This window comes from Mus caroli, unplaced genomic scaffold (assembly GCF_978045245.1).
Source record: "Mus caroli unplaced genomic scaffold, Mus_caroli_1 scaffold_8, whole genome shotgun sequence".
Classification (NCBI taxonomy): domain Eukaryota; kingdom Metazoa; phylum Chordata; class Mammalia; order Rodentia; family Muridae; genus Mus; species Mus caroli.
This window is the reverse complement of record NW_028227263.1, coordinates 105,615,075-105,642,801: the sequence shown is the minus strand read 5'-3', so window position 1 is coordinate 105,642,801 and position 27,727 is coordinate 105,615,075. Positions and strand designations below refer to the sequence as shown.

At 36.7% G+C, this 27,727-nt stretch overlaps 1 protein-coding gene across 1 annotated transcript; it reads right to left on the bottom strand.

The window, feature by feature from the left end:
* Positions 1 to 892: 892 nt before the first annotated feature.
* LOC110288875 (vomeronasal type-2 receptor 116-like) lies at positions 893 to 26,916 on the bottom strand. The gene is made up of 6 exons (XM_021155116.2): positions 26,694 to 26,916; positions 17,256 to 17,547; positions 16,122 to 16,928; positions 14,041 to 14,268; positions 12,671 to 12,794; positions 893 to 1,821 (listed from the first exon to the last, which is right to left on the bottom strand). The coding sequence occupies exons 1-6, from the start codon at positions 26,900 to 26,902 to the stop codon at positions 893 to 895; spliced, it is 2,589 nt and encodes an 862-aa protein (XP_021010775.1). The 5' UTR covers positions 26,903 to 26,916.
* Positions 26,917 to 27,727: the final 811 nt, after the last annotated feature.

Sequence of the window (27,727 nt, the reverse complement as noted above, 5' to 3'; positions counted from 1 at the left end):
TCTCACAAACCCTATCCAAGAACACATCAAAATGATCATCCATCATAATCAAGTAGGCTTCATCCCAGAAATGCAGGGATGGTTTAATATATGGAAATCCATCAATGTCTTCCACTACATAAACATACTCAAAGACAAAAATCACATGATCATGTCATTAGATGCTGAGAAATCATTTGACAAAATCCAACACCTATTCATGATAAAAGTGCAGTGTAACCATAAAAGCCAACGAAACACCTGATCATTCACTCACATCCTTTTCACAAGCTCTAAGTTTCTACACTAATGCAAGTTACATCTTAGTCACCTTTTGTAGTTGTCCAGAGTAAGATGCTTCATTTTGTCTCATGTAATAAAATAATTATATATTATAATAGAAGGAACTTCTGCTGTCATATTTTTTCTGATCACCAGAAATAAGAATACCTTAAATTGAATCTTTAGAGACAGTTTGCTCTACTATTGTTCACTTTACATTGTAGAATATTATAGAATATCCTAGAGTCCAAAATCAAATAAATCAATCACATGATTTTTCTTTGAATGAAAGAAGGACAAAATGGCTGAACATTGTTACACATCTTCAACAGCAGCATGTTATATATAGAAAAAGTACTTTATACCCATCAGGTTATGCCACACTAGTATAATTATGGGACAAGAGACCAACAAAAGACTCTAATAAAACAATGTTACAAAAACCATTTAATGTATCTAGAGCATAAAATAAAACTAATCATATCATTACAAAGAGAGTTTAACACAATTACACAAAGAACTATGAGCGTACATGATCACATGATATTATACTAGAATAAGACATTTAGAATGATGTGACACAGGTGTATACCATAATATTTAATTTACTATCATAGATGAGTTTTAATTTTTAAGTAAATAAATTGTTGTTCCTTCTTGAATGTTTTTTGTGCCTGACAGTATGACAGGAGTTTTTTTCAGGCCTTATCAAAATGATGTAGCATTTGGGGGCAAAAATCAATCCAAAGAGTGCTACACTGGAAGCTAAGATGGAGAACACTTCCATAGCCATCATGACCTTCCCCTTAGTGCTATGGTAGACAGGGAGGAAAGTGATCCAAACACAGAAGAATACCTGCATGCTGAATGACAGGAACTTGGCTTCATTGAATGTGTCAGGCAAATTCCTGGACAAAAAGGCCATGGTGTAGCTCCCAAGTGCTAAGGAGCAGAGGTATCCCAGTACAATGTGGAAAGCAACTGTAGAACCCATGTTGCACACAATGATGATGTGACCATGTTCAGCCTGAGTATCTTGTTCAATGAAGGGTGGAGAGGTAAAGAGCCAGATTCCACAGATAATAATTTGGATCAGTGTACAGATGGGAATGATGAAATTAGGGGCTCTTGATACCATTAACCATCTCACCATTCTAGCTGGAACAGTGGCCTTGAATGCAATAACCACTGTAATAGCTTTGGCCAACACTGTGGAGAGAGCCACAGTGAACAAAATTCCAAATGCTGTCTGCTGCAAGATGCAGGTTGTTGTGTTGGGCTGGCCAATGAAGAGCAAGGAACTGAGTAAACAGATGAGGAGTGTCAATAGCAGGATGTAGCTGAGAGTCCTGTTATTGGCCTTGACAATGGGTGTGTCTCTGTGCTTCACAAAGACTACAAGAACCACAGCTATGAGTAGAGAGAAGCACAGTGCTGTGATGGTGAGTGCCATTCCCAAAGGCTCATTATATGACAAAAAGCTCACAGATTTTTGGAGGCAGTGACTCTTCTCTGAGTTTGCATAGTGACTTTCTGGACACTTCATGCACTGATCCATATCTGTTCAGAAATGAAAGTGACTGTGAATCAATCCTCTGGTGTTCCTTTTGACTTTATTATTTTAATTATCTATAGCTCATTGTATTGCTTCTTCTGTCAACTTCCTTTACTGTTTCATAAAGACATTTTTTTTAAGTACTCTAATTTCAAATCTATAGTGCTTTTTGCCTATGGTGTCAAAAATTAAAAAAGCCTATTGCCTTTCTTTGTTTTTTATGCTTTGTGTAATTTCATGATTGTGTTCCATATATTTTATGAGCCATAACATTTCAGAACAATATAATATAATTTCAATTTGATTCTGATACCACCTTATGAATAATGTCTAATTTTGGATATATATTTTTGACAATACTGTCAGTATTTGTTTGAAATTCTTTCTTAAATGGTCTTCTTTGACTTTACCAATATTTATTTATTTTTCATAAAATCTCTTTGGTACTGCAATTTGATTAACAGTCTGTATGATTTCATTCTAATAAATGCCATTAAATTCTTAAAGCTTAAATCATTCATTAGTATTATGTTGCTACCTTTAGCTATGACACTTTTTTTAACATAGGGATAGAACTAACATTAGGTATTAAAAATAGGTTCTGAGTAATTTTCTGGTACATATTTGTGAGTTTTTACCTTGAATTAAAAAAAATATATGTGAAGACCAAAGTGTGGACACTTTGCCCCTTCTTAGAATTGGCACAAAAACACCCATGGAAGGAGTTACAGAGATAAAGTTTGGAGCTGAGACAAAAGGATGTATCATCTAGAGACTGCCATATCCATGGATCCATCTCATAATCAGCCTCCAAATGCTGACACCATTGCATACACTAGCGAGATTTTGCTGAAAAGAACTTGATATAGTCTTGTGAGACTATGCTGGGGCCTAGCAAACACAGAAGTGGATACTCACAGTCAGCTATTCGATGGATTACAGGGTCTCCAGTGGAGGAGCTAGAGAAAGTACCCAAGGAGCTAAAGAGAACTTCAACCCTATAGGTGGAACAACAATATGAACTAACCAGTACCCCGGAGCTCTTGTCTCTAGCTGCATATGTATCAAAAGATGGCATAGGCGGCCAACACTGGAAAGAGAGGCCCATTGGTCATGCAAACTTTATATGCCCCAGTACAGGGGAATGCCAGGGCCAAAAAGTGGGAATGGGTGGGTAGGGGAGTTGGGGGAGGGTATGGTGGACTTTTGGGATAGCATTGGAAATGTAAATGAGGAAAATACCAAATAAAAAATATTAAAATAAAAAACATATGCAATCATCTGCATGGACCCGGCAGAGGGTGCCAAGCGCCCCAGAGGACTCTCCACAGAGCAGGACCCCTAGCACGCCCAGGACCTCAGACTAACAAGTGAGTGGAATGCAATATCAGCTCCAAAGAATCCCAGAGGGTCTTGTGCCAGAAGGAACAGGGGAATAGTAAACCCACCTGGCTAGGGGCTGGATTTGGTTCTGGTTGAGGCCAGCCCTGCCATCTTCCACCTGAACCCAGCAGATGGTGCCAAAATCCCCAGAGGACTCTCCACACAGTAGGACCCCTAGTAACCCAGGACCTCCTGATCACTGGAGAGCACGTGGGTGGCAGAAGCAACAGTGCTTCTTGGACAGGGTCTTTTTGGACCTTAATCCTTAGCCAGGAGGCAGAGCTGAGATCCAGACCACCGGGCACAATCATTGCCAGAGGAGAGTTGGTCTTCAGGGAGGGCTTTGACCCCAGGACTCAGGAGGTGGATCAGAGGTCCAGACTTCTGGACCCAAGCCCTGCAAGAGGAGAGCTTGTCTCCAGAGAGTGGGACTCAGGTAAGAGTTGGACTCCCAGGAGTGCTGACAGAGGCTAACAGAATCACAGGAGATCAAGCTCCAGCCAGAGACAGCTAGAACATTAACACAAGAGATTACCAGACAGTGAAAGGCAAATGTAAGAACTGGACTAACAGAAACCAAGAATAATGGACAGAATCAGAACCCAGTACGCCCACCACAGCGAGTCCTGGATATCTCAACACACCCAAAAAGCAAGACTCGGATTTAAAATCATATATCATGATGGTGGTAGAAGATTTTAAGAAGGGCATTAATAACTCCCTTAAAGAAATGCAGGAGAACACTGCAAAAGAGGTAGAAGTCCTTAAAGAATTACAGGAAAACACTGCTAAACAGGTATAAGTCCTTAAAGAGGAAAACCAAAAATTCCTTAAAGAATTACAGAAAAACAAAACCGAACAGGTGATGGAATTGAACAAAACCATCCAAGATCAAAATATGGAAGTAGAATCAATAAAAAACCCAAAGGGAGATAACTCAGGAGTTAGAAGTCCTAGAAAAGAAATCAGAAACCATAGATATGAGCATCAGCAACAAAATACATGAGATAAAAGAGAGAATCTCAGGTGCAGGAGATTCCATAGAAAACATGGACATAACAATCAAAGAAAATGCAAAATGCAAAAAGATCCTATCTTAAAACATTCAGGAAATTCAGGACACAAAGAGAAGACCAAACCTACAGATAATAGATATAGATGAGAATGAAGACTTTCAACTTAAAAGGCCAGTAAATAACTTCAACAAAATTGTAGAAGAAAACTTCCCAAACCTAAAGAAAGAGATGCTCATGAACATAAAATAAGCCTACAGGACTCCAAATAGACTGGACCAGAAAAGAAATTCCTACTGACACATAATAATCAGAATAACAAATGCACTAAATAAAGACAGAATATTAAAAGCAGTAAGGGAAAAATGTCAAGTAACATATAAAGGCAGACCTATTAGAATTACTCTAGACTTCTCAACAGAGACTATGAAAGTCAGAAGATCCTGGACAGATGTTAAACAGACACCAAGAGAACAGAAGTGCCAGCCCAGGCTACCATACCCAGCAAAACTCTCAATTATTATAGATGGATAAACAAAGGTATTCCATTGAGAAAACTAAATTCATACAATATCTTTCCACAAATCCAGCCCTTCAAAGGATAATAAAGGAAAAACTCCAAGAAAATGACAGAAATTATGCCCTAGAAAAAACAAGAAAGTAATACTTCAACAAAACTAAAAGAAGACAGCCACAAGAACAGAATGCCCACTCTAACAACAAAATAACAGGAAGCTATAATTACTTTTCCTTGATATATCTTAGTATCAATGGACTCAATTCCCCAATAAAAAGAAATAGACTAACAGACTGGCTCTGTAAACAGGACCCAACATTTTGCTGCATACAGGAAACACACCTCAGGGACAAAGACAGACAATACCTCAAAGTAAAAGGCTTGAAAACAATTTTCCTAGAAAACAGTCCTAAGAAACAAGATAGAGTATCCATTCTAATATCAAAAGAAATCGACTTCCCACCCAAAGTTATCAAAAATGACAAGGAGGGGCACTTCATGCTCATCAAAGGTAAAATCTTCCAAGATGAACTCTCAATTCTGAATATCTATGCTCCAAATGCAAGGGCATCCATATCCATTAAGGAAACTTTAGTAAAGGTCAAAGCACACATTGTACCTCACAAAAAGTTGGGGACTTAAACACCCCACTTTCCTCATTGGACACATCCTGGAAACAGAAATTAACAGAGACACATTGAAACTAACAGAAGCTATGAAACAAATGGATTTAACAAATATCTACAGAACATTTTTCCTAAAACAAAATGAGATACATTCTTCTCAGCACCTCATGGTACCTTCTCCAAAATTGACCATATAATTTTTCACAAGACAGGCCTCGATAGATACAGGAATATTAAAATTATCCCATGCATCCAACCACAGACTTAGGGTGATCTTCAATAGCAACATAAGTAATAGAGAGCCAGCATTCACATGGAAAGTGAATAATGCTTTATTCAGTGATACCCTGGTCAAGGAAGAAATAAAGAAAGAGATTAAAGACTTTTTAGAGTTTAATGAAAATGAAGCTACAACACACCCAAACATATGGGACACAATGAGAGCAGTTCTAAGAGGAAAACTCAAAACTCTGTGTGCTGCCAAAAAGAAACTCGACAGAGTATACACTAGCAGCTTGATAGCACACCTAAAAGCTCTAGAACAAAAGGAAGCAAATTCACCCAAGAGAAGTGGACAGCAGGAAATAATGTAACCTAGGGCTGAAACCAAGTAGAATAAAAAAGAACTATACAAAGAATCAACCAAACCAGGATCTGGTTCTTTGAGAAAATCAATGAGATACATAAACCCTTAGCCAGACTAACTAGAGGGCACGGGACAGTATCCTAATTAACAAAATTTGAAATGGAAAGGGAAAAATAACAACAGAACCTGAGAAAATCCCATCATCAGATTCTGTACAGAAGGCTACTCAACAAAACTGGAAAAACTGGATGAAATGGACAACTTTCTAGACAGATATCAGGTACCAAAGATAAAACAGGATCAGATTAATGAGTCAAACAGTCCCATATCCCCTAAAGAAATAGAAGTAGTCACTAATAGTCCTACAACCCAAAAAAGCCCAGGAGCAGATGGGTTTAGTGTAGAGTTCTATCAGACCTTCAAAGAAGACCCAATTCCAATTCTCCTCAAATTATTTCACAAAATAGAAACAGAAGGTACTCTACCCAATTCATTCTATGAAGCCACAATTACTCTGATACCTAAACCTCATAAAGACCCAACAGAGAAAGAGAACTTCAGACCAATTTCCCTTATGAATATCAATGCAAAAATATCATCGCACACTGAATCCAAGAACAAAAAGATCATCCATCATGATAAGTAGGCTTTATCCAAGGAATGTTTCAATATATGGATATCCATCAACGTAATCCTCTATATAAACAAACCCAAAGACAAAAAACCACTTGATTATCTCGTTAGATGCTGAGAAAACTTTTGCCAACATCCAACACCCATTCATGATAAAAAGTCATGGAAAATCAGGAATTCACGGCCCATACCTAAATATAATAGAAGCAATATACAGCAAACCAGTAGCCAACCTCAAACTAAATGGAAACTTGAAACAATTCCACTAAAATCTGGGAGTAGACAAGGCTTCCCACTTTCCCACTACCTATTCAATATAGTACTTGAAGTCCTAGACAGAGCAATTTGACAACAAAAGGAGGTCAAGGGGATACAAATTGGAAATGAAGAAGTCAAAATACCACTATTTTAGATGATATTATAGTATATATAAGTGACCCGAAAAATTCCACCACAGGACTCCTAAACCTGATAAACAGCTTCAGTGCAGTAGCTGGATATAAAGTTAACTCATACAAATCAGTGGACTTCCTCTATACAAAGGATAAACAGGATGAGAAAGAAATTAGGGAAACAACACCCTTTACAATAGTCACAAAAATATAAAATACCTTTGTGTGGTGACTAACTAAGGAAGTGAAAGATCTGTATAATAAGATCTTCAAGTTTCTGAAGAAAGAAATCAATGAAGGTCTCAGAAGTTGAAAAGATCTCCCATGCTCATGGATTGTCAGTATTAATATAGTAAAAATGGCTATCTTGCCAAAGGAATCTACAGATTTAATGCAATCTCCACAAAATTCCAACTCAATTCTTCACTAAGTTAGAAATGGCAATTTGCAAATTCATCTCGAATAACTAAAAACCTAGAATAGCAAAAGCTATACTTAACAATAAAAGAACCTCTGTGGGAATCACCATGCCTGACCTCAACCTGTACAGCAGAGCAATTTGATAAAAACTGCATGGTTCTGTTACAGCGATAGACAAGTAGATCAATGGAATAGAACAAAAGACCCAGGAATAAACCCACACTCCTATGGTCACTTGATACTTGACAAAGGAGCTAAAACCATCCAGTAGAATAAAGACAGCATTTTCAAAAAATGGTGCTGGCTTAACTGGTGGTTTTCATGCAGAAGAATGGGAATTGATCCATTTGTATTTCCTTTTACAAAGCTCAAGTCTAAGTGAATGAAGAAAATCTACTTAAAACTGGAGACACTCCTGAGTTCAAATCCCAGCAACCACATGGTGGCTCACAACCATCCGTAACAAAAATCTGATGCCCTCTTCTGGAGTGTCTGAAGACAGCTACAGCATACACACATATAATAAATAAATAAATAAATAAATAAATCCTTAAAAAACCGGAGACACTAAAACTCATAGAGGAGAAAGTGGGGAAAGTACTTGAAGATATGGGCACAGAGGAAAAATTCCTGAAGAGATGAGCAATAGCTTGTGCTGTAAGATCAAGAATCAATAAATGGGAACTCATAAAATTGCAAAGCTTTTGTAAGGCAAAAGAAACTGTCAATAAGACAAAAAGGTTACCACCAGATTGGGAAAGAATTTTTAACCAATCTGAAATCTGATAGTGGACTAATATTCAATACACAGAAGGAACTCAGGAAGCTGGACTCCTGAAAATCAAATAATCTTATGAAAAATGGGACACAAAGCAAAACAGAATTCTCAACTGAAGAAATAACAAATGGCTGAGAAACATCTGAAGAAATGTTCAATATCCTCAATCATCAGGGAAATTCAAATCAAAACAACCCTGGGATTCCACCTCATACCAGTCAGAATGGCTAGGATCAAAAATTCAGGTGACAGGAGATGCTGGTGAGTATGTGGTGAAAGAGGAACACTCCTCCATTGCTGTAGGGATTGCAATCTTGTACAACCACTCTGGACATCAGTCTGGTGGTTCCTCAGAAAATTGGAAACAGTACTACTGGAGGATCCAGCAATACCTCTCCTGAGCATATTCCCAGAAGATGTTCCAACTGGTAATAAGAACATATAATCCACTATGTTCATAACAACCTTATTTATAATAGCCAGAAGCTAGAAAGAACTCAGATGTCCTTCAACAGAAGAATGGACAAAGGAAATATGGTACATTTACACAATGGAGTACACCTCAGCTATTAAAAACAATGAATTTATGAAATCTTTAGGCAAATGGATGGATTAGGAGTATATCATCCTGAGTGAGGTAACCCATTCACAAAAGAGCTCACATTATATGCATTCACTGATAACTGGATATCAGACCAGTATTGACTGGTTTTGGGTGTCAGCTTGACACAGGCTGGAGCTATCACAGATACAGGAGCTTCAGTCAGGGAGATACCTCCACTAGATCCAGCTGTAGGGCATTTTCTCAATTAGTGATCAAGGGGGAAAGGCTGCTTGTGGGTGGGACCATCTCTGGGCTGGTAGTCGGGTTCTATAAGAGATCTAGCTGAGCAAGCCACAGGAAGCAAGCCAGTAAAGAACATCCCTCCATGGCCTCTGCACCAGCTCCAGCTCCCTTCACTGCTTGAGTTCCAGTCCTGACTTCCTTTGGTGATGAACAGCTGTATGGAAGTGAAAGCTCAATAAATCCTTTCCTCCCCAACTTGTTTCTTGGTCATGATGTTTGTGCAGGAATAGAAACCCTGACTAAGACTAATTGGTACCAGCATAGTGGGGTATTCCTGTGACAACCTGACCATGTTTTAGGGAGGACTGTGGAAGGACTTTGGAACTTTGGACTAGAAGACCTTTTCAGTGTTAAGAATTCTGTGGGATGTTGTGTAGAAGCTTGAAAGATAATGTTGAGAACAGGGCAGAAGATGGGAGCCTGGTTTGTGAAATTTCAGAGGGAAGATTAAAGACTATTTTCGGGGCCATTGTTATTTTGATTGTTAAAATTCTGTGGTTCTGGTTAGTTGGGGCTGAAGAATCAGCTGTGATTAACAAGATCACTCGGGAGGCAGAGGCAGGAGGATTTCTGAGTTCGAGGCCAGCCTGGTCTACAAAGTGAGTGCCAGGACAGCCAGGGCTACACAGAGAAACCCAGTCTTGAAAAAAAAAAAAAAACAAAAAAAAAAACAAGATACTAGAACTACTAAAGCAAAACCTTTCCATTACTGAAACTATTGATGCTGGTTAGCTGGAGCTAAGAAATTAGAGATGATTAAGAAGAGACCAGCATCACTGAGGTGACAACTTCTTGAAAGTGTTTTCTGAGAGCACAGAGGCTATGTTCCAGAGATAGTCAAGGTTGTACCTTGTTCTGTGGCTGGACTTGGTAATGTGTAAGAGTTACCCAGGTGGTTCTGGTTTTGAACGCATGAAGGGGTCATGAATAGCAGCTGAGGCTCGGCACTGTGAGAGGCCATGGAAGGCCATTGGTGAAGGTGCAGCCTCAGTTGCAATTGAAGGCCTAGTACGGAAGGGTTTATGCAAAGGGGTTGAGGCTTGGCACCATGAAGAGAATCTATGGGTGGCTATTGTTGAAGCCAAGTTACAGTGAAAGACAGCAGTGTTTCAGAGATGCCAGAACCATGAGATGACCACCAAGAACAGCAGCAGCAGTGGACTACAGGTAGCTGGAGCACAAAACATGTGTGCTACAAAGGCCATGGCTGGAGAAGTGACCCAAGCCCTTAGAGGAGCCCAGAAGATTGTGAGTTGGATCCCAGACTCTGGACAGTTGAAGTTTAATTTTTGATTTTGATTGTGACTGTGCCCTGATATTTTTCCCTCTTGAAGGAAGAAAATATTTTAGTGGATCCCACAGTTAAGAGACTTTTAATTGTAAAAAGACTTTGGATTTTAAAAGATATTGGATATTTTTAAAGGATTGATCTTTTAATATGTAAAGACTGTGGGACTTTTAAAGTTATTTAAGATCTTGGGGATGAATAAGAATTAAGGGTTGAGGCTTACTAGTGATGTGTTTGTGTGCCCAGTTGACAAGGGGTCAAGTGTACTGGCTTGTTTTGTCTGTCAACTTGACACAGGCTGGAGTTATCACAGAGAAAGGAGCTTCAGTTGGGGAGATGCCTCCACGAGATCCAGCTGTAAGGCATTTTCTCAATTAGTGATCAAGGGGGAAAGGTCCCTTGTGGGTAGGACCATTTCTGGTCTGGTAGCCTTGGGTTCTATAATAGAGCAGGCTGAGCAAGCCAGGGGAAGCAAGCCAGTAAAGAACATCCCTCCATGGCCTCTGCATCAGCTCTTGCTTCCTGACCTGTTTGAGTTCCAGTCCTGACTTCATTTAATGATGAACAGTAATGTGGAAATGTAAGCTGAATAAATCCTTTCCTCCCCAACTGCTTCTTGGTCATGATGTTTGTGGAAGAATAGAAACCCTGACTAAGACAAGCCCAGAAACTTAGAATACCCTAGGTACAATTTGCAAAACAAATGAAACTCAAGAATATGGAAGACCAACATGTGGATACTTCCTTCTTCCTTAGAATGGGGAACAAATTATCCATGGAAGAAGTTATGGATATGGAATCTGATATGGAAGGAAGGATTATTTAGAGACTGCCCCACCCGGGAATCCATACCATAGTCAGCTACCAAAACCAGACACTATTGCTTATGCCAGCAAGGTTTTGCTGACAGGGCACTGATATAGCTGTCTCTTTTGAGGTTATGCCAGTAGCTCGCAATTACATAAGTGGATGTTCACAGTCATCTATTGGATACAACACAGCGGCCCCAATGGAGGAGCTAGAGAATGTACCCAAGGAGCTGAAGGAGTCTGTTACCCTATAGGAGGAACAGCAATATGAACTCACCATTATCCCCTGAGCTTGTGTCTCTAGCTATATATGTAGCAGAAGATGGCCTAGTCTTCCATAATTGGGAGAAGAGGCCCATGGTCTTTCAACGATTATATGCCCCAGTAAAGGGGAATACCAGGGTCAGGAAGTGGGAGTGGGTGGGTTGGGGAGCAGGGCCGGGATAGGGTATAGGGGACTTTCAGAATAGCATTTGAAATGTAAATGAAGAAAATATCTAATAAAACAGTGTTAAAAATAAAATAAATAAATGAATCTTTCTTTAAAATGAAAAAACAAATTCAGAATACTCCATAGAAGTTGTAGCAAAAGTGCACGGATGTCAGATTAAACAGAGGACACCAGAAGAACAATATTTTGTATAACAAATATGCTCTGCTTACATGAACACCCAGAGTCTTCAGCAGGAATCACAGTGTCTACACAGGTCTGCACTAGGTTCTCTGCGTATATACTAGAGCTTTCAGTTTGGGGCTTTAATTGGATCACTATGAAAGTGAGTCTATGATTCTTGCATGCTCTTTGGAACTTCATTTTTTTCTACTGTTTTCTCCTCTATAGCTTCAAAAAATTTAAAAATATACATTATTTTATTCTATTTTCTGTGTATATCATAGAAACATGTTCAATTCTAATGAGACACAGATTAGGAGTAGATCTGGATGAGAGAAGAGATGGAAAGGAATCTGGAGAAATGGAGGAAGGGGAAATATATTCAGATTATATTGTGTGAGAAAAGAATCTATGTTCAATAAAAGGTAGGCAAACACTTTACATGAATACCTAACTTGAAATAAGTAAAATAAAAGAAACCTAACAATTACAGAGATTAAATATATGTACTGGAGAAAAAACCCTAACTTCTTAGTCATCTACTGTGTAAAAGAACAACAACAACAACAACAACAAAACAGCAACATACCCTGTACTGGAAATAAATATAAATAGAGGATGTGAGGAATCCTAGTGTTAAGCGAATCCTACTTGTGAGTGAGTATTGTTTAAAGAAGTAAAGAAATGGTGCTAATTTCACTGTGTCCATGGTTAAATGAAAGAGACTATTAATTTGTGGGAAAGGTGCGTATTCAGGGAAATATATGTGCAATGGATCTGCAATGTAATTCAAGGATAATTTCACTATCTAGAGTGTGTGATCAATGCTTAAATTTCTAAACAGGGAATAAGAGATAATCTTTTACTTATCGCCAGTATTTTCCCATTAGCTTAGGCATATCTGACTCACGAGGACAAGCTAGAACATTCTCTGTAAGCACGTATTTACCTGTCTCATTGGAAATCTCATTGTTGGCACAGGGAATACAATCAAAGCAGCAGACAGCCTTGCCTTCCTGGGCAGCTTTCCTGAATCCAGGCCTACAGCTTTCACTGCACACAGACTGAGGAATCTAAGAGAAATGAAAGCTATTATCAAGCCGGGTGTGGTTGCATATTCCTTTAATCCCAGCACTTTTGAGTCAGAGGCAGGCAGACTTTTTAGTTTGAGGCCAGCCTGGTCTAAAAAATGAGTTCCAGGATAGCCAGAGCTATACAGAGAAACCCTGTCTTGAAAAACCAAAAAAAAAAAAAAAAAAAAAAAAAAAAGTTCAAATGTCTGGGCTTCTCTGAAATTTTTGAGTAAATATAGCATTTATGTGTATAATCGACTAGTTACTTTTCTAATGCTTACACGTGCAATTGAATCTAACAAGTTTTGATATTGCTATTTTTATCAGGTTTGGGCTACACAACCCACATATTTAAGTCTTGGTCGCACCTGAAGACGTTAATAAGTATATGTGTTTAAAGTAGTGATCAAGAAAGTCATGACATGCATTTAGATTTAATTGTTCTCCATGCTTACTGGCTACTAGTGGGAACTCTTATATTGAAAGTGGTTGTTAATGTTGACTGACAATTTTACAGGTCTTGGATTCATTATGGAAGTAAATCACAGGCATCTCCATGAATTGTTTTATACTTGCACCTACCAGAGATAAGAAAAACCACGAAAAGTTGGCTACTGTCATTCACAGAATGTAAATATGATAGGAGTGAGCAACCACATTTTCATCTCCAACTTCACTCTAATTCTAGTCTATGAAAACGTTTTCATCACCTCCTCTGGCTTTTAAAACATCCTTTGCCCCAATATAATGAGTGCTAACAGAATCAGCAAGAACAACCTATCTTCTCCTCAGTTGCTTTTTTTGATAATTTACATGAAGTAGCAATTCAAACATTAAACACACACACACACACACACACACACACACACACACACACACACACACACAATCACACAGATTGTTATACCATTAACCCTTTTTAGAGCCTGGGAAAGTAAAATGCTGCCTTACCTTCCTGTAATTTCTACATCTTGGTGACAAAATGAACCTATTATTACTCTGAGGCAGTAAATATTAGACAGTCTAATTTTAAAAAAATATAAGGGCATAACAAAGTTAAAATGAACACATCCATTGATCAGAGTCAAGGAATTAGTAATAGTCTCTGTTATCTGTTTTTAAGTGAAGATCCTTATTGGTAGTTCAGTGGTTGTTGGTACTGAGTGAGAGTTCAATGGTCATGACATCCTGAGATTTATCTTAGTATTTATGAAAGGTCAAAGGATTGAGGGAAGTCACAACTCACCTTTGTAAACCCTGTAGGCCACTGTATCATCTGTTCATATAAAGAGAATTGTGGACCCTGTTGAGCACTTAGAGAATAGGTTCCTACTTTCACCTTTAACCCAAGACCACTAGGAAAATTCCAAAAATTAAGAATGTCATATTGCTCATCTAAGTTTCTTCCCCCATGCGTTGCTGTGTGTCTTCTCACATGACTTCTCATTATCGTGTTCTTTAGGAAAGGGTGAAGCTAAAATGAATGCAAAAACATATGTTGTAAAACATAGGATGTAATAAAAGATTTTTTAAAAGTATTACAAAGAATCTCATTTGAAACAGCCATTTCCAGTGGAAATAGTGAAAGTCATGAAGCCAGGACAGCTGTTTGTCACAGTTCCAACAAAGGTAAACCAAATGCCTGAATCACTCTCCTTCAGTTTCTCTTTTGGTTTTGGTCTCTCCCTCTTGCATTCTTGGAAACTTTTTGCATTATGATTTATTATATGTTGTTTCCTGAGAAAACTATGTCTAAATTGTTAGGAAAATCACAAACTTAATATTCCTTCTGCTTTCTAAGGAAATAATTGTATTTGGCACTATTTGGAAGTGTTCCTTATGTCCTAGAGCTCATGATAAGCATGAATAAGCACAAACCTATAAAAAGTATAAATGAGGCCATGACTCCAGGGATCTTCTTGGGTATATGCCCCTAAGCACACCTAAATATTATAGATGGAACAAGTTAAACTTAGAAATTTTAGACAAACTCTTACTGGCCAGGAGAACTGGTAACTGAATCAAGACCATTTTTTTTTTACAATACACTTAGAGCTTTCTGAAAATGTAGCTTTAGCATAGGGAATCATATACCATATACACATGGACAGATAGAACTCACTAAACAAGATAGATTGACTAAAATATACTTTTACTATTTGTAAAAGTGGAGACACAATAAAATTATATAAATAAAACATTACATATTAGTGATTACTATTCATGTAACAACCAGTTCAGATATTTTCTTTGTGTGGAGGGCTTTAAAACTGCAAATATACTGCCATCTTAAATGCAGGCTGTCATACAATAAATATGTTTGCTTTGCTGGAGACATTCCTTAAAATCTTTGAAATGTAGTTCTAGGGTAGATAATAAAAATAATATCTCGTCTATTTGTACGTTCTAATTTTCATTGATCTTCTAAAACCAAAGATGTAATGAAAAATAAAAAAAAAACATGGTTGGAGACAAAATGATACAATCTGTATTTCTTCGATAATGATTAGGCTGTCTTTCTTCTGTGGAACCTGTATAAATGAAGAACATACCAGACTGCTAGTTAGACAGAGCTTGGTGATTCCCCTGACAATGATGCCTGGGTCTCCTCTCTCACTGAAATGTTATCTTCTCCCAAGGAACCCTAACAACTGGTAGTATTGATCCCTGGACCCCAACTCTTATAAGCCCAGGTGATAAGAATCATTGTTAAAGGAGCAATCAAAGATGTTGAATAGATAAAAGATACTTGAATTGATGTGCATTAAATTTCAAAGATCTCATTCTGCACAAGATAAATCTTTGAACTAAATACAGCTAAGTCACCAAGACACCAATTTTCACTGATTGAACAAATTCATATTTCTTTAATAAGCTTACCCAACCTATTCACTTGTGGAATAGAGCTTCTGTCCTTAAAAAGAGGGCCTAAAAGTCTGAAGTTTACTTTAAACTGATCTTTCACTTTATAATACTCTGTTATATATGCGCAGGAGCATTTTAACACAAAAAGATTTACTGCTCTGTCCTCTTCCCTAAGAAATAAATATGGGAAATATCAACTTTTCACACTGAAGATATTATGAAGAAATTTGTTAGATAATGTTTTACATAATTCAATATTAACTTAAGTTTGTTCTTGTTCCTGGCACTCTATTCATAAAGAACATTTACTTGGGATTTAGCATTTACCTCCAGAGAAACAATATTCCCTCCATTGCTTATTGACAGCTTAGTCTAAAATATGTGATGCTCAATTTGAATGCCTAAAGAAATAATAAAAAAGGCTACATAGTTGACATTATATAACACAGTAATATATATTACCTGCCACTGGAAGAATACCATTTCTTCACCTTTGGCATATGGTTGGGTCTGTATTTGTTGAAGATTCATCTCATGGAGACTATAGGCAACAGCATACACAGCATTGTATATATTGTAGCCTTCTTCACTCATGGCTGGGTCAAAATGGTGTCTTGGAAGTAAATCCAAAGAAGCATTGGGTTGGCAGTTCTCCAAAAGTTGACAATCAAATTCAGAAAATGAGCACTTGAAAAACAAATGCCAAAATTTAGGAAGATAGTTGTCCTCTGGGTATTTGTTAGGATTAACTGTTTGGACAAAATTTATAAACTCAACCATCTCTTCATGGTGGTGTGAAAAAACTAGACTCCCATGAAATGACTCTACCATAAAATAATCAGAGTAGGTATCAACATCCCATGAAGAGGTCAAGACCCAAACTTTCCATGTCACTAACAGTTGTGCAATATGTCGCATTAAACCTTGTACAGAAATAATGTCTCCATAAATAACTATGACATTTGCTGATGATTCCTCAATATTATCCATCTTTTTCCATATCTCATTGGAAAATGCATTCCATGCACTAGAGATAATTTTCAAAAAGGCTATGCAGATACCATGGCTTTCCATATTTTCACTTAAGTCTGATAGTATCTCAGTCCCTCTGTGATCATCTGGGATGATCAGACCAACCCAGGACCATCTGAATTGATGCAACAAAAAGACTATAGCAAGTGACAGAGATGTGTCCTTGGGGGACATCTGATAGAGAGAATTAAACTGACCTTGGTCATTCAAGATAGAATCAAAAGGGCCAATGGTGACCTGAAGAGATAACAAAATACATTGGCATCAGACACAGTCTTAGTCTTAAATCAAAAGGTAGAAAGAGTCAAGATGAAGATGGACTTGTCCTGTAAACCCATTACATTCTTTCCAAAAAATTGCTGACAGGTCTCAAATTGCAATTACATAGCTGGTCTTACCCACCTCTACTTTCACTCTTAGTAATGTAAATATGAATTTAATATAAAGTATATCCATACTTTCCTTTGATAGGTGATTAACTACAGTGCCACTAATTTAAATTTACAGACACTTATAATGTCAAAAAGGATACTTGTCTCCTAGGTTCCACATCCCATTCCTCACCTGAGGTATTTTATAGAGTTGTAGAAATGTTCCAATTTGGGCAGATGCTGACCATGATGGTCCTGTGATTACAACAGGTGACTTTCTCTTGTGTCCACAGTAACAATTAGGAAGGGGATTATTTATCCTTGTGCGCCAAAGAAAAATACTACGAAGAATATTCTTTTCATTATATGGAATATTATAGATATCATATCCAATGGTTGTATTGGGTAGAAGATCAGGGTTTCTGTTGATCTCTTCAATAGCAAACACCAGGGCCAGAACAAACGGGTAGTTCTTAAACTTATACCTGCACAGATTTCATAAAATTATACAGGAGAAACCCATAGATCGTACAACTTTTTTATTTAATGCAGTGGTTTTGTAATTTAAATGCCAATGTTTCTATGAAATCATTATTATAATATCTTCTCATGAATTCCTGGAATTAGAATGTGTGTTTTAAGCAGATGAGATTAGAAATATCCTATACTCACTAATTATTATCTCAGGGACTCTAGATTATCATCATATTGCTTTATTTATCTTTCTTATATGGAAAAATAACTGTCTGTGAATAAGGAATTAGGTTCTGAAAAACTTCAGAACTCTTGTGGTTTGGATCTTGCCCTTTTAGTCTCTATAAATTTGAAAGGACAATATATGTTGATCCAATCACCCACTTCTCTGTGACAGGAGCCACCTTAAAAATTAGCACAAAATTAATTCAAACAATATATTTCCAAAGGTGTGAATTCTATGACTTTGTAACAGGGAGGTCTGGAACACACTCTGTAGAACTTGCTGATGTGGAACTAATGGAGATCTTCCTGTCTCTGCCTCTCAACAGATGAGGTTAATTTATATCAAACTACACTTTAATATTTTTCATTTTTGTATGTATTTATGGGTTATATATGTTTCATTTATGTAGATGTGAGGTTCAGTGCAGTTTAAATTCATCAGTTTCATGAACTATGAATGCAAGGCAGAGAAGAACATCCATGTTCTGTCCACACTCTTAGTGGTATCTCCTCATCATTTGTTTAATTAATAACACAGTATTTATTTAACTGATTAGGACAGATTTTGACCATGTAACCTTGGCTGGCCTGGAGCACACTCTGTAAACAAATTTGACCTCAAAATTATTAAGACTTTTTAACCTTTCCTTTCCCAGTGCTGCATAGGAGAGATAATACCATGTTCAATGAGTTCACAATTCTTTTATTGTTTTCAGCACATAAGCCTGGAACTCTAGTCAGAAAACTTTCAGGGAATAACCTCTGCCTATTCTATACTCCATATAAGTGTTAGATAATAAAGGTATACCCATGATCTTTGGGGTGTCTGAGCTCAGGTCCTCAACTTGAACCTATAGGACTTTACCTTGTTAGGCAACTGTTGATTTCTCTCATAATAATGTGTTAAGAGAAAAAAGTTAGACCTTTGATGATGCCAAAGACCCACAGACCGAGGAAGAACATGCAATTTTAGTGTCAAAGCATGCTATTCCTAAAGCTGTTCCCTTAAGATTATATTTAGTTAATTGTTCTTCAATTGGATAAAAAATTTTTATTAGATATTTTCAAGATTTATATAGAAAAGAAGCATTATGTTTTATATACATAGGGAAGGAGAATATTTCTCCACTAAACATTCTTAAAAGAACAAACAAGGCATCTTTAGATGTAGACGTTTTCTACAGAATTCTGTCATTTTACAGAGCAATTGTGATAAAAACTGCATGGTTCTGGTACAGTGACAGACAGGTAGATCAATGGAATAGAATTGAAGACCCAGAAATGAACCCACACACTTATGGTCACTTGATTTTGACAAGGGAGCTAAAACCATCCAGTTGAAAAGAGACAGCATTTTCAACAAATGGTGCTGACACAATTGGTGGTTATCATGGAGAAGAAGGAGAATTGATCCATTCTTATCTCCTTGTACAAATCTCAAGTCTAAGTGGACCATAGAACTCCACATAACACCAGAGACACTGAAATTGATAGAGGAGAAAGTGGGGGAAACCCTCGAAAATATGGGCACAGGGGAAAAAATTCATAAACAGAACTATAATGGCCTGTGCTGTAAGATCATGAGTCGACAAATGGGACCTTATAAAATTGCAAAGCTTCTGTAGGGCAAAAGAATCTGCCAATAAGACAAAAAGGCCACCAACAGATTGGGAAAGAATTTTTACCAATCCTAAATCTGATAGCGGACTAATATCCAATATATACAAAGAGCTCAAGAAATTGAAGTCCAGAAATTCAAATAACCCCATTGTAAATGGGGTACAAAGCTAAAAATAATTTTCAACTGAAGAATAGTCACTTTTTTTAAACTTTTGTTTTTGTCTTTTTCTTTTTTGCTTCAATGAATATTTGCATCTCAGATACTTTGTACTTCACCACTACTTTTCTAAAATTCTTTTTTTTCCATTCATGTAGCTGCTGGTATGCCAAATATTTGACATGTAAGACAGGTCAAAGAATATTGTCTTTGTTTCTCCCTCCTCTATACTCCTTTTTCTGGGAAGCTGCTGAAATATATAGATTGCATGACCTAAAGTGTGTTTCTTTCAATCTAAGTGGATTTTTCCAATTATAAAATAAAACAAAGACCCCATGTGTATCATAATTTAAAACAAATATGTAAGGACACAGTCTTATTTATTAGGATTGAATTATGGCATTCACAGGACTCATAAAGAGCAGGAGAGACTACAACGACTAAAATAGTACAAAGAGTAGGTATGAAAAGATTTTATGTAAAAATGTATTTTGGAGAACACTGAGGAAGAGGGCGGCCCCATGGAAAGTCCAGCATACTCAACAGAACTGGACCACTGATATATCTCATAAACTGATCTACCTTATACAGCTGAGTTCTGCCAAGTCTGGCTTCAGTGAGAGATAAGCACCTAACCTTTGAGAGATGTGGCCATCCCCCAGGGAGTGGGGAGGTCTGGTGGGGTGGGAGTGAGTGGTGGTGGGTGGGGACATTCTCTTGAACACAAGGCGGGAGCTATTGGATAGGATGTGGTGAAGGGACAGACCAGGAGGGAATGAGGACTGGAGTGTAAAATACGATTCAAGAATAATAAAAAATATTCTCAAGTCAAAACCACTAGAAACCAAAATTATCCACACCATGAGTTTGTATATCACAGTGAAATTCGATATAATTAGAATCACAATTCTGAGTCATATTAGGAAAGTCAAATATCATACATCTTTCATACTCTTCATCTAGAATATATATCAGAATATATATACAAGATTGGATCCTGTAGGACTTGATGGAAAGACTCCATTGCTGAGGACACTACATACTTGAATCACAAAACATGGAGAAATCATGTAGTAACCCACCTACTTTATTTCTCCTAGGTACATTTCATAGGGCTGTAAGATGCTATGCCTGCTACCAAGGAAAATAAAATAATCACCATTCTCACCAACCTGTGAACTATGAGGGATATAGTAATGACTGAGTTTATCTGATAGACCATCTGGTACTAAAATGGGCACACATGTTACAGATAGATCCAATCTCTTTCTAACTTAATGTAAGATTCACTCCATAGCATAGAAAACATGCATTGCACTATAAAATTGGCAAGACTCTGTGTTTAAGGTTAAGTCATAGATACACAGGGATAATTTAATACTCTTATTATGCTAAAGTACAAAATCAATCACTAATGACTTATTGATGTACCCATCAATTAGTGCATCCATCAGCCCTCCTCATAAATTCTTTTTATAGTAAATGGCAAATAATACATAAACCTCAGACTGATTATGGTACAGATAATAATAGAATATAAAGTGCTAATCCATAAATGGGTTAGATATCATACCCCTCCCTAAAAGGCTGAGCAATCATGGCAAAAAAGAAGTGTGAATATTAAAGATCAGAACTTGTAGATGACTGAAAGGAAACATTATTTTCAGTCCACAAGAGTTGCACTTTTGAGCCCATGATCAATATGAAAGCACATAGAAGACCATGTGTGCTCAAACAAGACAAAATATCACACGGAGGATATAAGCATGAAATGTCACTGTGAGCCAAGTTACTGTTGAGATTTGATAGTTACTGTATTTGATTGTTAATTTCTTCACTGTTGTGACTCTTAGGAAGTCAGCCACACTCAAAGCAAAGTTCCAGTGACCGTAGTACTTATAGAAAACAAACTGTACTTGACTCTTAAAAATCTAAGAAACAAATTACTTTGGTAAGAAGATAAGGATCAAAAGAGAGGAGATGAGAGAATGGAGTGGTATGGGAGAATATGGTCAAAATGTTTTGTGTGAAACCAGTAAATAATTAAATGCTTTTTGAGGCACACAAAGTTAAAAAACATATGTCTAACATAGGGGCATTTTGTCAAAATTGTGAGAAACAAGAAAAATAAATATAATTTTTGTCAGTAGGCTGTATAGATTTAAATGCATATATATGTATATATATATGTATATATATATGTATATATATATATGTATATATATATATATATATATATACATGATATGTATCATTTTGACAATTTCATACAGGTAAGCAAAGGCTTACAAACACATTATCTAATGCAACCACCACTACATATTTCATGATGAAGCAGCATGACCCAAGCTTATCACCATAATTCAATGACAAGGAGATAGGGTTGTTATTTTCAAGATTTATTTTAGATTCATATTTTGAGAAAAGACAGTATTTTATAAATATGTACAATTCATATGTGCCATTAAAACTGTTTAAGTGCAACACAATTTTCTTTGATACTTTATCTTTATGGTAATTATATTATTGTGATGAAACACAATGACCAAAAGCAAGATGGGGAGGAAAGGCTTTGTTAGCTGAATATCTGCACAAAATAATCCATCACTCAAAGACATCTGGACAGCATATACAACTAGGCCAAAATGGGGAGGCAGGAGATGATACAGAGATCACAATGGGGTTCTACTTACTGGCTTGCTCATAATGTATTTCTCATCCTGCTTTCTTATAGAGTTCTCGATTGCCAGCTTCAGAATGGCTTCACCCACAGTGGGCTGAGCAATAACACTACGAGTTTTCCTACAACACACTATTATGGGAACATTTTCTTAACGGATGTTCCCACTTTCAGATGACTTTAGCATGTCTCAAGTTAGTACAAAACATTGCAGCATATTTAGCTTATACTTATTCATTGCTGTTCATTATTGGAGGAAGTCATGACAGGTACTCAAGTAGGTCAGGATTCTTCACACAGGAGCTTATCCACTGGTCATGGAGCAATGCTGATTTTTTTTTTTTTTTTTTTTGTGGTTTGGTCACTGTTCAGTCTCCTTTCTTATGGAAACCAAAAAACACAGTTGCAGAAGAGGCACTCAACCAACAATGGAATGGACACTCCCACATCAATGAATGATTAAGAAAAGACCCTACGACACTGCCTATTCCCTGATCTCATTGAGGCAGCTACTCAATAGAGTCTTCCTCCTCTATAATGACTATAGGATGTGTCAAGTTGACATAAAACTAAACACCACACCAAGAAATATGAGATAAAATTTCTACAACTGTTTTAGAGAATATGAAAATAATAACAGATACACTGAAAAGTATAGAGGAAAGAGCCCAAAGTGCCTTGAACACATAGGCACAGGGGAACTTTTCTTGAACAGAACACCAATAGCTTTTGCTCTAAGATCAAGAATTGATAAATCTCACCTCATAAAATTGCAAAGCTTCTATAAAGCAAAGAACACTGTCAATATGACAAAACAGCAACCAACAGATTGAGAAAATATCTTTCCCAATCCTATAGCAGGTAGAGGGCTAACATCCAATATATACAAAGAACACAAGAAGGTAGACTCCTGAGATTCAAATAACCAAATTAAAAAATAGAGTATAGTGCTAAACAAAGAATTTTCAACTGAGGAATATCGAATGGCTGAAAAGTACCTAAAGAAATGTTCAAAATCCTTAATCATCAGGGAAATGCAAATCAAAACAACACTGAGATTCCACCTCACACCAGCCAGAATGGCTAAGATCAAAAACTGAGGTGACAGCAGGTGCTGGCAATGATGTAGATAAAGAGAAACACTCCTCCTTTGCTGGTATGATTGAAAGCAGGTTCAACCACTCTGGAAATCAGTTTGGCAGTTCCTCAGATATTTGGTCATAGTACTAGCTGTGCACCCAGCTATACCATTCCTGGGCATATACCAAGAATATGCTTCAACATGTAATAAGGACACATGACCCACTATGTTCATTTCAGCTTCATTTGTAATAGCTAGAAACTGGAAATAACCCAGATATTCTTCAACGTAGGAGGGGATACAGACTTGTGGTATATTTCAACAATTGAGTTCTACTCAGCTATTAAAAATGATGAATTTGTGAAATTCTTAGGCAAATGGATGGAACTAGAAAATATCATCCTGAGTGAGGTCACTGAATCACAAAAGAACACACATGTACAGTCTGTACTCACTGATAAGTGGATATTAGCCCCAAAGCTCCAAACACTCAAGATACAATTCACGGACCATATGAAGCTAAAGAAGAAGGAAGACCAAAGTGTGGGTGCTTTGGTCCTTCTTAGAAGTAAAACAAAATACTCACAGGATCAAGATGGAGATAAATTGTAGAGCAGAGTCTGAAAGAAAGGCCATCCAGAGACTGTCCCACCTGGGGATTCATCCCATATACAGTTACCAAACCCAGACACTATTGTGGATTCTAGGAAGTGCATGCTGACAGGAGCATAATCTAGCAGTCTCCTGAGTGGCCCTGCCAGATCCTTAAAAATACAGAGACAGATGCTCACAGCCAACCATTGGACTAAGCATAGGGTCTCCAATAGAGGACTTAGAGAAAGGACCTCAGGAGTTGAAGGGCTTTGCAACCCCATAGGAAGAAAAACAATGTCAAGAACCAATCCTCTAGAACACTCAGGGTCTAAGTCTTTAACCAAGGAGTACACATGGCTCTAGCTACATATGTAGCAGCTGATGGCCTTGTAAGGCATCAATGGGAGGAGATGTCCTTTGTCCTAAGAATGCTCAATAGATGCCCTAGTGTAGGAGAGTTAAAGGTGGGATGTCGGAGTGTGTATGTGAGTTGAGGAACACCCTCATAGAAACAGGGGGAGGGTGGATGGAACAGGGTCTTTACAAGAGGGGTGTACATCAAGAAAGGGGATAGCTTTGGAAATATAAATAAAGAAAATATCCAATAAAAAATAAAAAAGAAATTGGTAATAATAGCTTAATAAAGGTACAAGCTAATGAATACTAAAGAAAAATCTTAATGAGTGGTTATTTACAAGATTCTTATTAGAATAATGATACTAACAGAACATGCAGAAAAATCTGCAGATAAGTTCAGAATTCTGAGAAATTTCTTGTATTATTTCTACATGCTTACTACATCAGTTAACTTATATTGAAAATTAGAGAATACTTCATGAATTATTTACTTATTCAATTAGAGCCAGATAAATTTGAAACATCATGCAGTTTAATAATTTCTTATTCTGTTAATTTAAAAGTAAATTTACCTGCAAAGGTCTAGATATTTTCTAAACATATTTCTGTAATCTTTATCTATTTCTGCAAGTGATAGTTTGAGGTAACTGGTAGAAAATTTTCCACTGTGTTTTCAATGACTTCTATAAACACTCACCTAAGCAAACCATGATAAAATCTTTAAAATCATAGAAAGTTGTACACACTTGATGTGCTGTTTGTGTTTGTGTTTCCAGCTATGCTGGATATTACTTCTATATATTAAAGCTTCTTTATTAATTGCCCAGAGAAAAATGGAGCTAGAAAACACAACCCAAGTGCCAGTTAAAAAATAAAGTGTAGATGACAAAATATCACTGAACACAGTAAAGTAGACACCAGAGTTGTCCTTCAAAAAAAGTGAACAGAGCCCCAATACATGATAGACTTCCATGAAAAGATTTAGAGTATACTCAATGGCCATTGTGACTGTGTCTGAAGGAAAGATTACAGGGCTGCAACTGATGGAAACAGATACTTCAATTATGAGGTCACAGGCAAGAGTGGAGAAATGTACTCAGGATAAAAATATATTTAGGGGTAGAAATATTTTCACTGTTAAAACACAGAAGGATAAAATGGACAAAGCCATCTTGGATCACTTATAGATACCAGAGACATGTCTTAGAAAATTTGCAGCAGCTCCATTTTTCTACTCTCTTACTAGGGAAAATATAACACCAATATAAGAGCATGGAGAAAAATATGTCTGTGAATTTTACAAGATTGTTAATATTTTATAATGAAAATACATCTTTCCAGTAATGAACTTCTTTAATTTTCCTTTTGGCTATATAAATTTTGACTACAAAATGAATGAGTTTTTCCTTCTGAACATATTTCTTTGTCTACTGTCTTTGATTTTTTTTTTTTTACTAAAAACCACACCAAGGATTTAATAATTAAACAGCGATGTGACACTGAGCACAATTCATATTTATAAGTATGTTTTCTTTCTTCTTATCCATTTTCTTCCTACTGATTTTCTCATGTGTTCCCAAATATTTACAAGGTCTATTTTTCTACTTCATGGTCTTTTACTATTGATCCATAGAGATCAATTGAAATTCTAGATATATACTTTATATAAGCACAGCTTATCTTCTCTATAAAGAGAAATAACCTAATTCTTGTCATTAGTTCCCTAGGAAATCAGACTTCTCTCATGCTATTTCTTAATACTGCAGATTTCAGAAAATTAAAAAATGCCCTTAAGTGGCTGTCCTCCAAGATAGTGTATTTTGGAAACACGTACACAGAAAGGAGGAAAAGCACTAGAAACATATGGGAAGCAGATAAAAATTTTGCATCTGTCTGAGAATTAAAAACTTAAGGACAAAATGACAAAACCAAAACAATTAAATGAAAAAAGAAAAGAAAAATTAGAAAAAGCCATGTCTAGATGAGAAAGTACTCACAAATTTTAATGGTGAGTGTCCTCTTTGAAGTCAGCTGTGTAAAAAGTCAGTATTTGTCATTCTAGCAACATTCTAGGCACTCAAGTGTCTCTTAACTCAGTTACATCTTCTCTTCCCTCAAGTATATCTAGACATCAAGAAGTTCAAGGTAATTCTTAGAATAACATATCCATACTCTGAAATCATAACACTGAAAATATTCAAATTATCTGGTGACCCACACCTGACAGAAGATCATGTATATTGAATAACAACAGGGAAATCAAAATCTATAATATCAAAATTACCTCTTTTCCTTTAAGGAGGAAAAGAAGTACACAAGAAAATATACTTCAAGGGATTTTTTAATGGAAAAGAAGGATTTTGAAAAACTAAAGCAAGTTTTCTTCCCTGTACCTAATAAGTCATAAGAATTCTGAATTCTTAGAATAAATAATTATACTTACTGTATAGCATAGTCTTGGTATTCGTATGGCATATATTCATCAAGATCTTTGTTTGTTGTGAAATAAATATGAAGAGGGAAAAATGCACCAATTGTCACATCTCCTTCACGGTAAAAATAATCACTGCATGTTACATAGCATTCAATGTCAGTAAAGGCACAGACAAAAATGGGAATACATAGGAGCCCAAAGGTAAAAATCCAGAACATCCTATTAAGATGAATATCTGTCCATCCAAAAAACAGACAGAGACATGTTCAGTGATGCCCAGTAAGTATATATTTAATTCACATGTTTGTGCACATTTTGTGCTTCTGACTGTTAGTGAGTGCAGCTGTCACATTAATTACCCACACTTTTTTTTTTCAGGACACTTCCTCCACTGTCGATGAGAGTTTTGGAACTCTCTTCCCTAAGGCTTTGCATCTGAGGCCCTGTGTTCTGCTTAAAAACACGTGAAAAATATATTTTGGATCTTCTCCTCTAGCCAGAGGCACCATGATTTCAGCCAAAAGACAGCACGAGCTAAAGTATCAACTTCCTGACTGGATTGTTTGTCCAAGTTTGAAACTTTTAGTACAGAATTTTGGCTGAGGAAATCATGCTACCTCAGAGATTGCAATAGTAGATGAATTGGAAGAAAGCCTGAAAATGTCCATGCTCATCAAGCATAGGATAAATCAGTAGGCCATGGTATCATAATCAAAAGACAACTTTGCCTTTCACTCTTCCTATTTACTTTTTTTTGTCTCAGAATTTTCTTCTATGGTATATTTTTATTGCAGAAACATATGATATCTCAACCCAACACAACCCGTTTCTTTCTTACTTTGGAAAAGCCAATAGTCCTGCTGCATTTTTCATTTCCAAATTATCTACTTAATTTCAATGAAAAATAAAAATCAAGTCTCCTGTTTATTTTCTGATATGAACTTCTCTACTCTTACTCTTTTCTTCAATCCAAGATTAATCTTTGAGTAGAGATATCATTGTGATCAATTCTTTCCTCTAGAGCAGTATGATCACCCACTGCT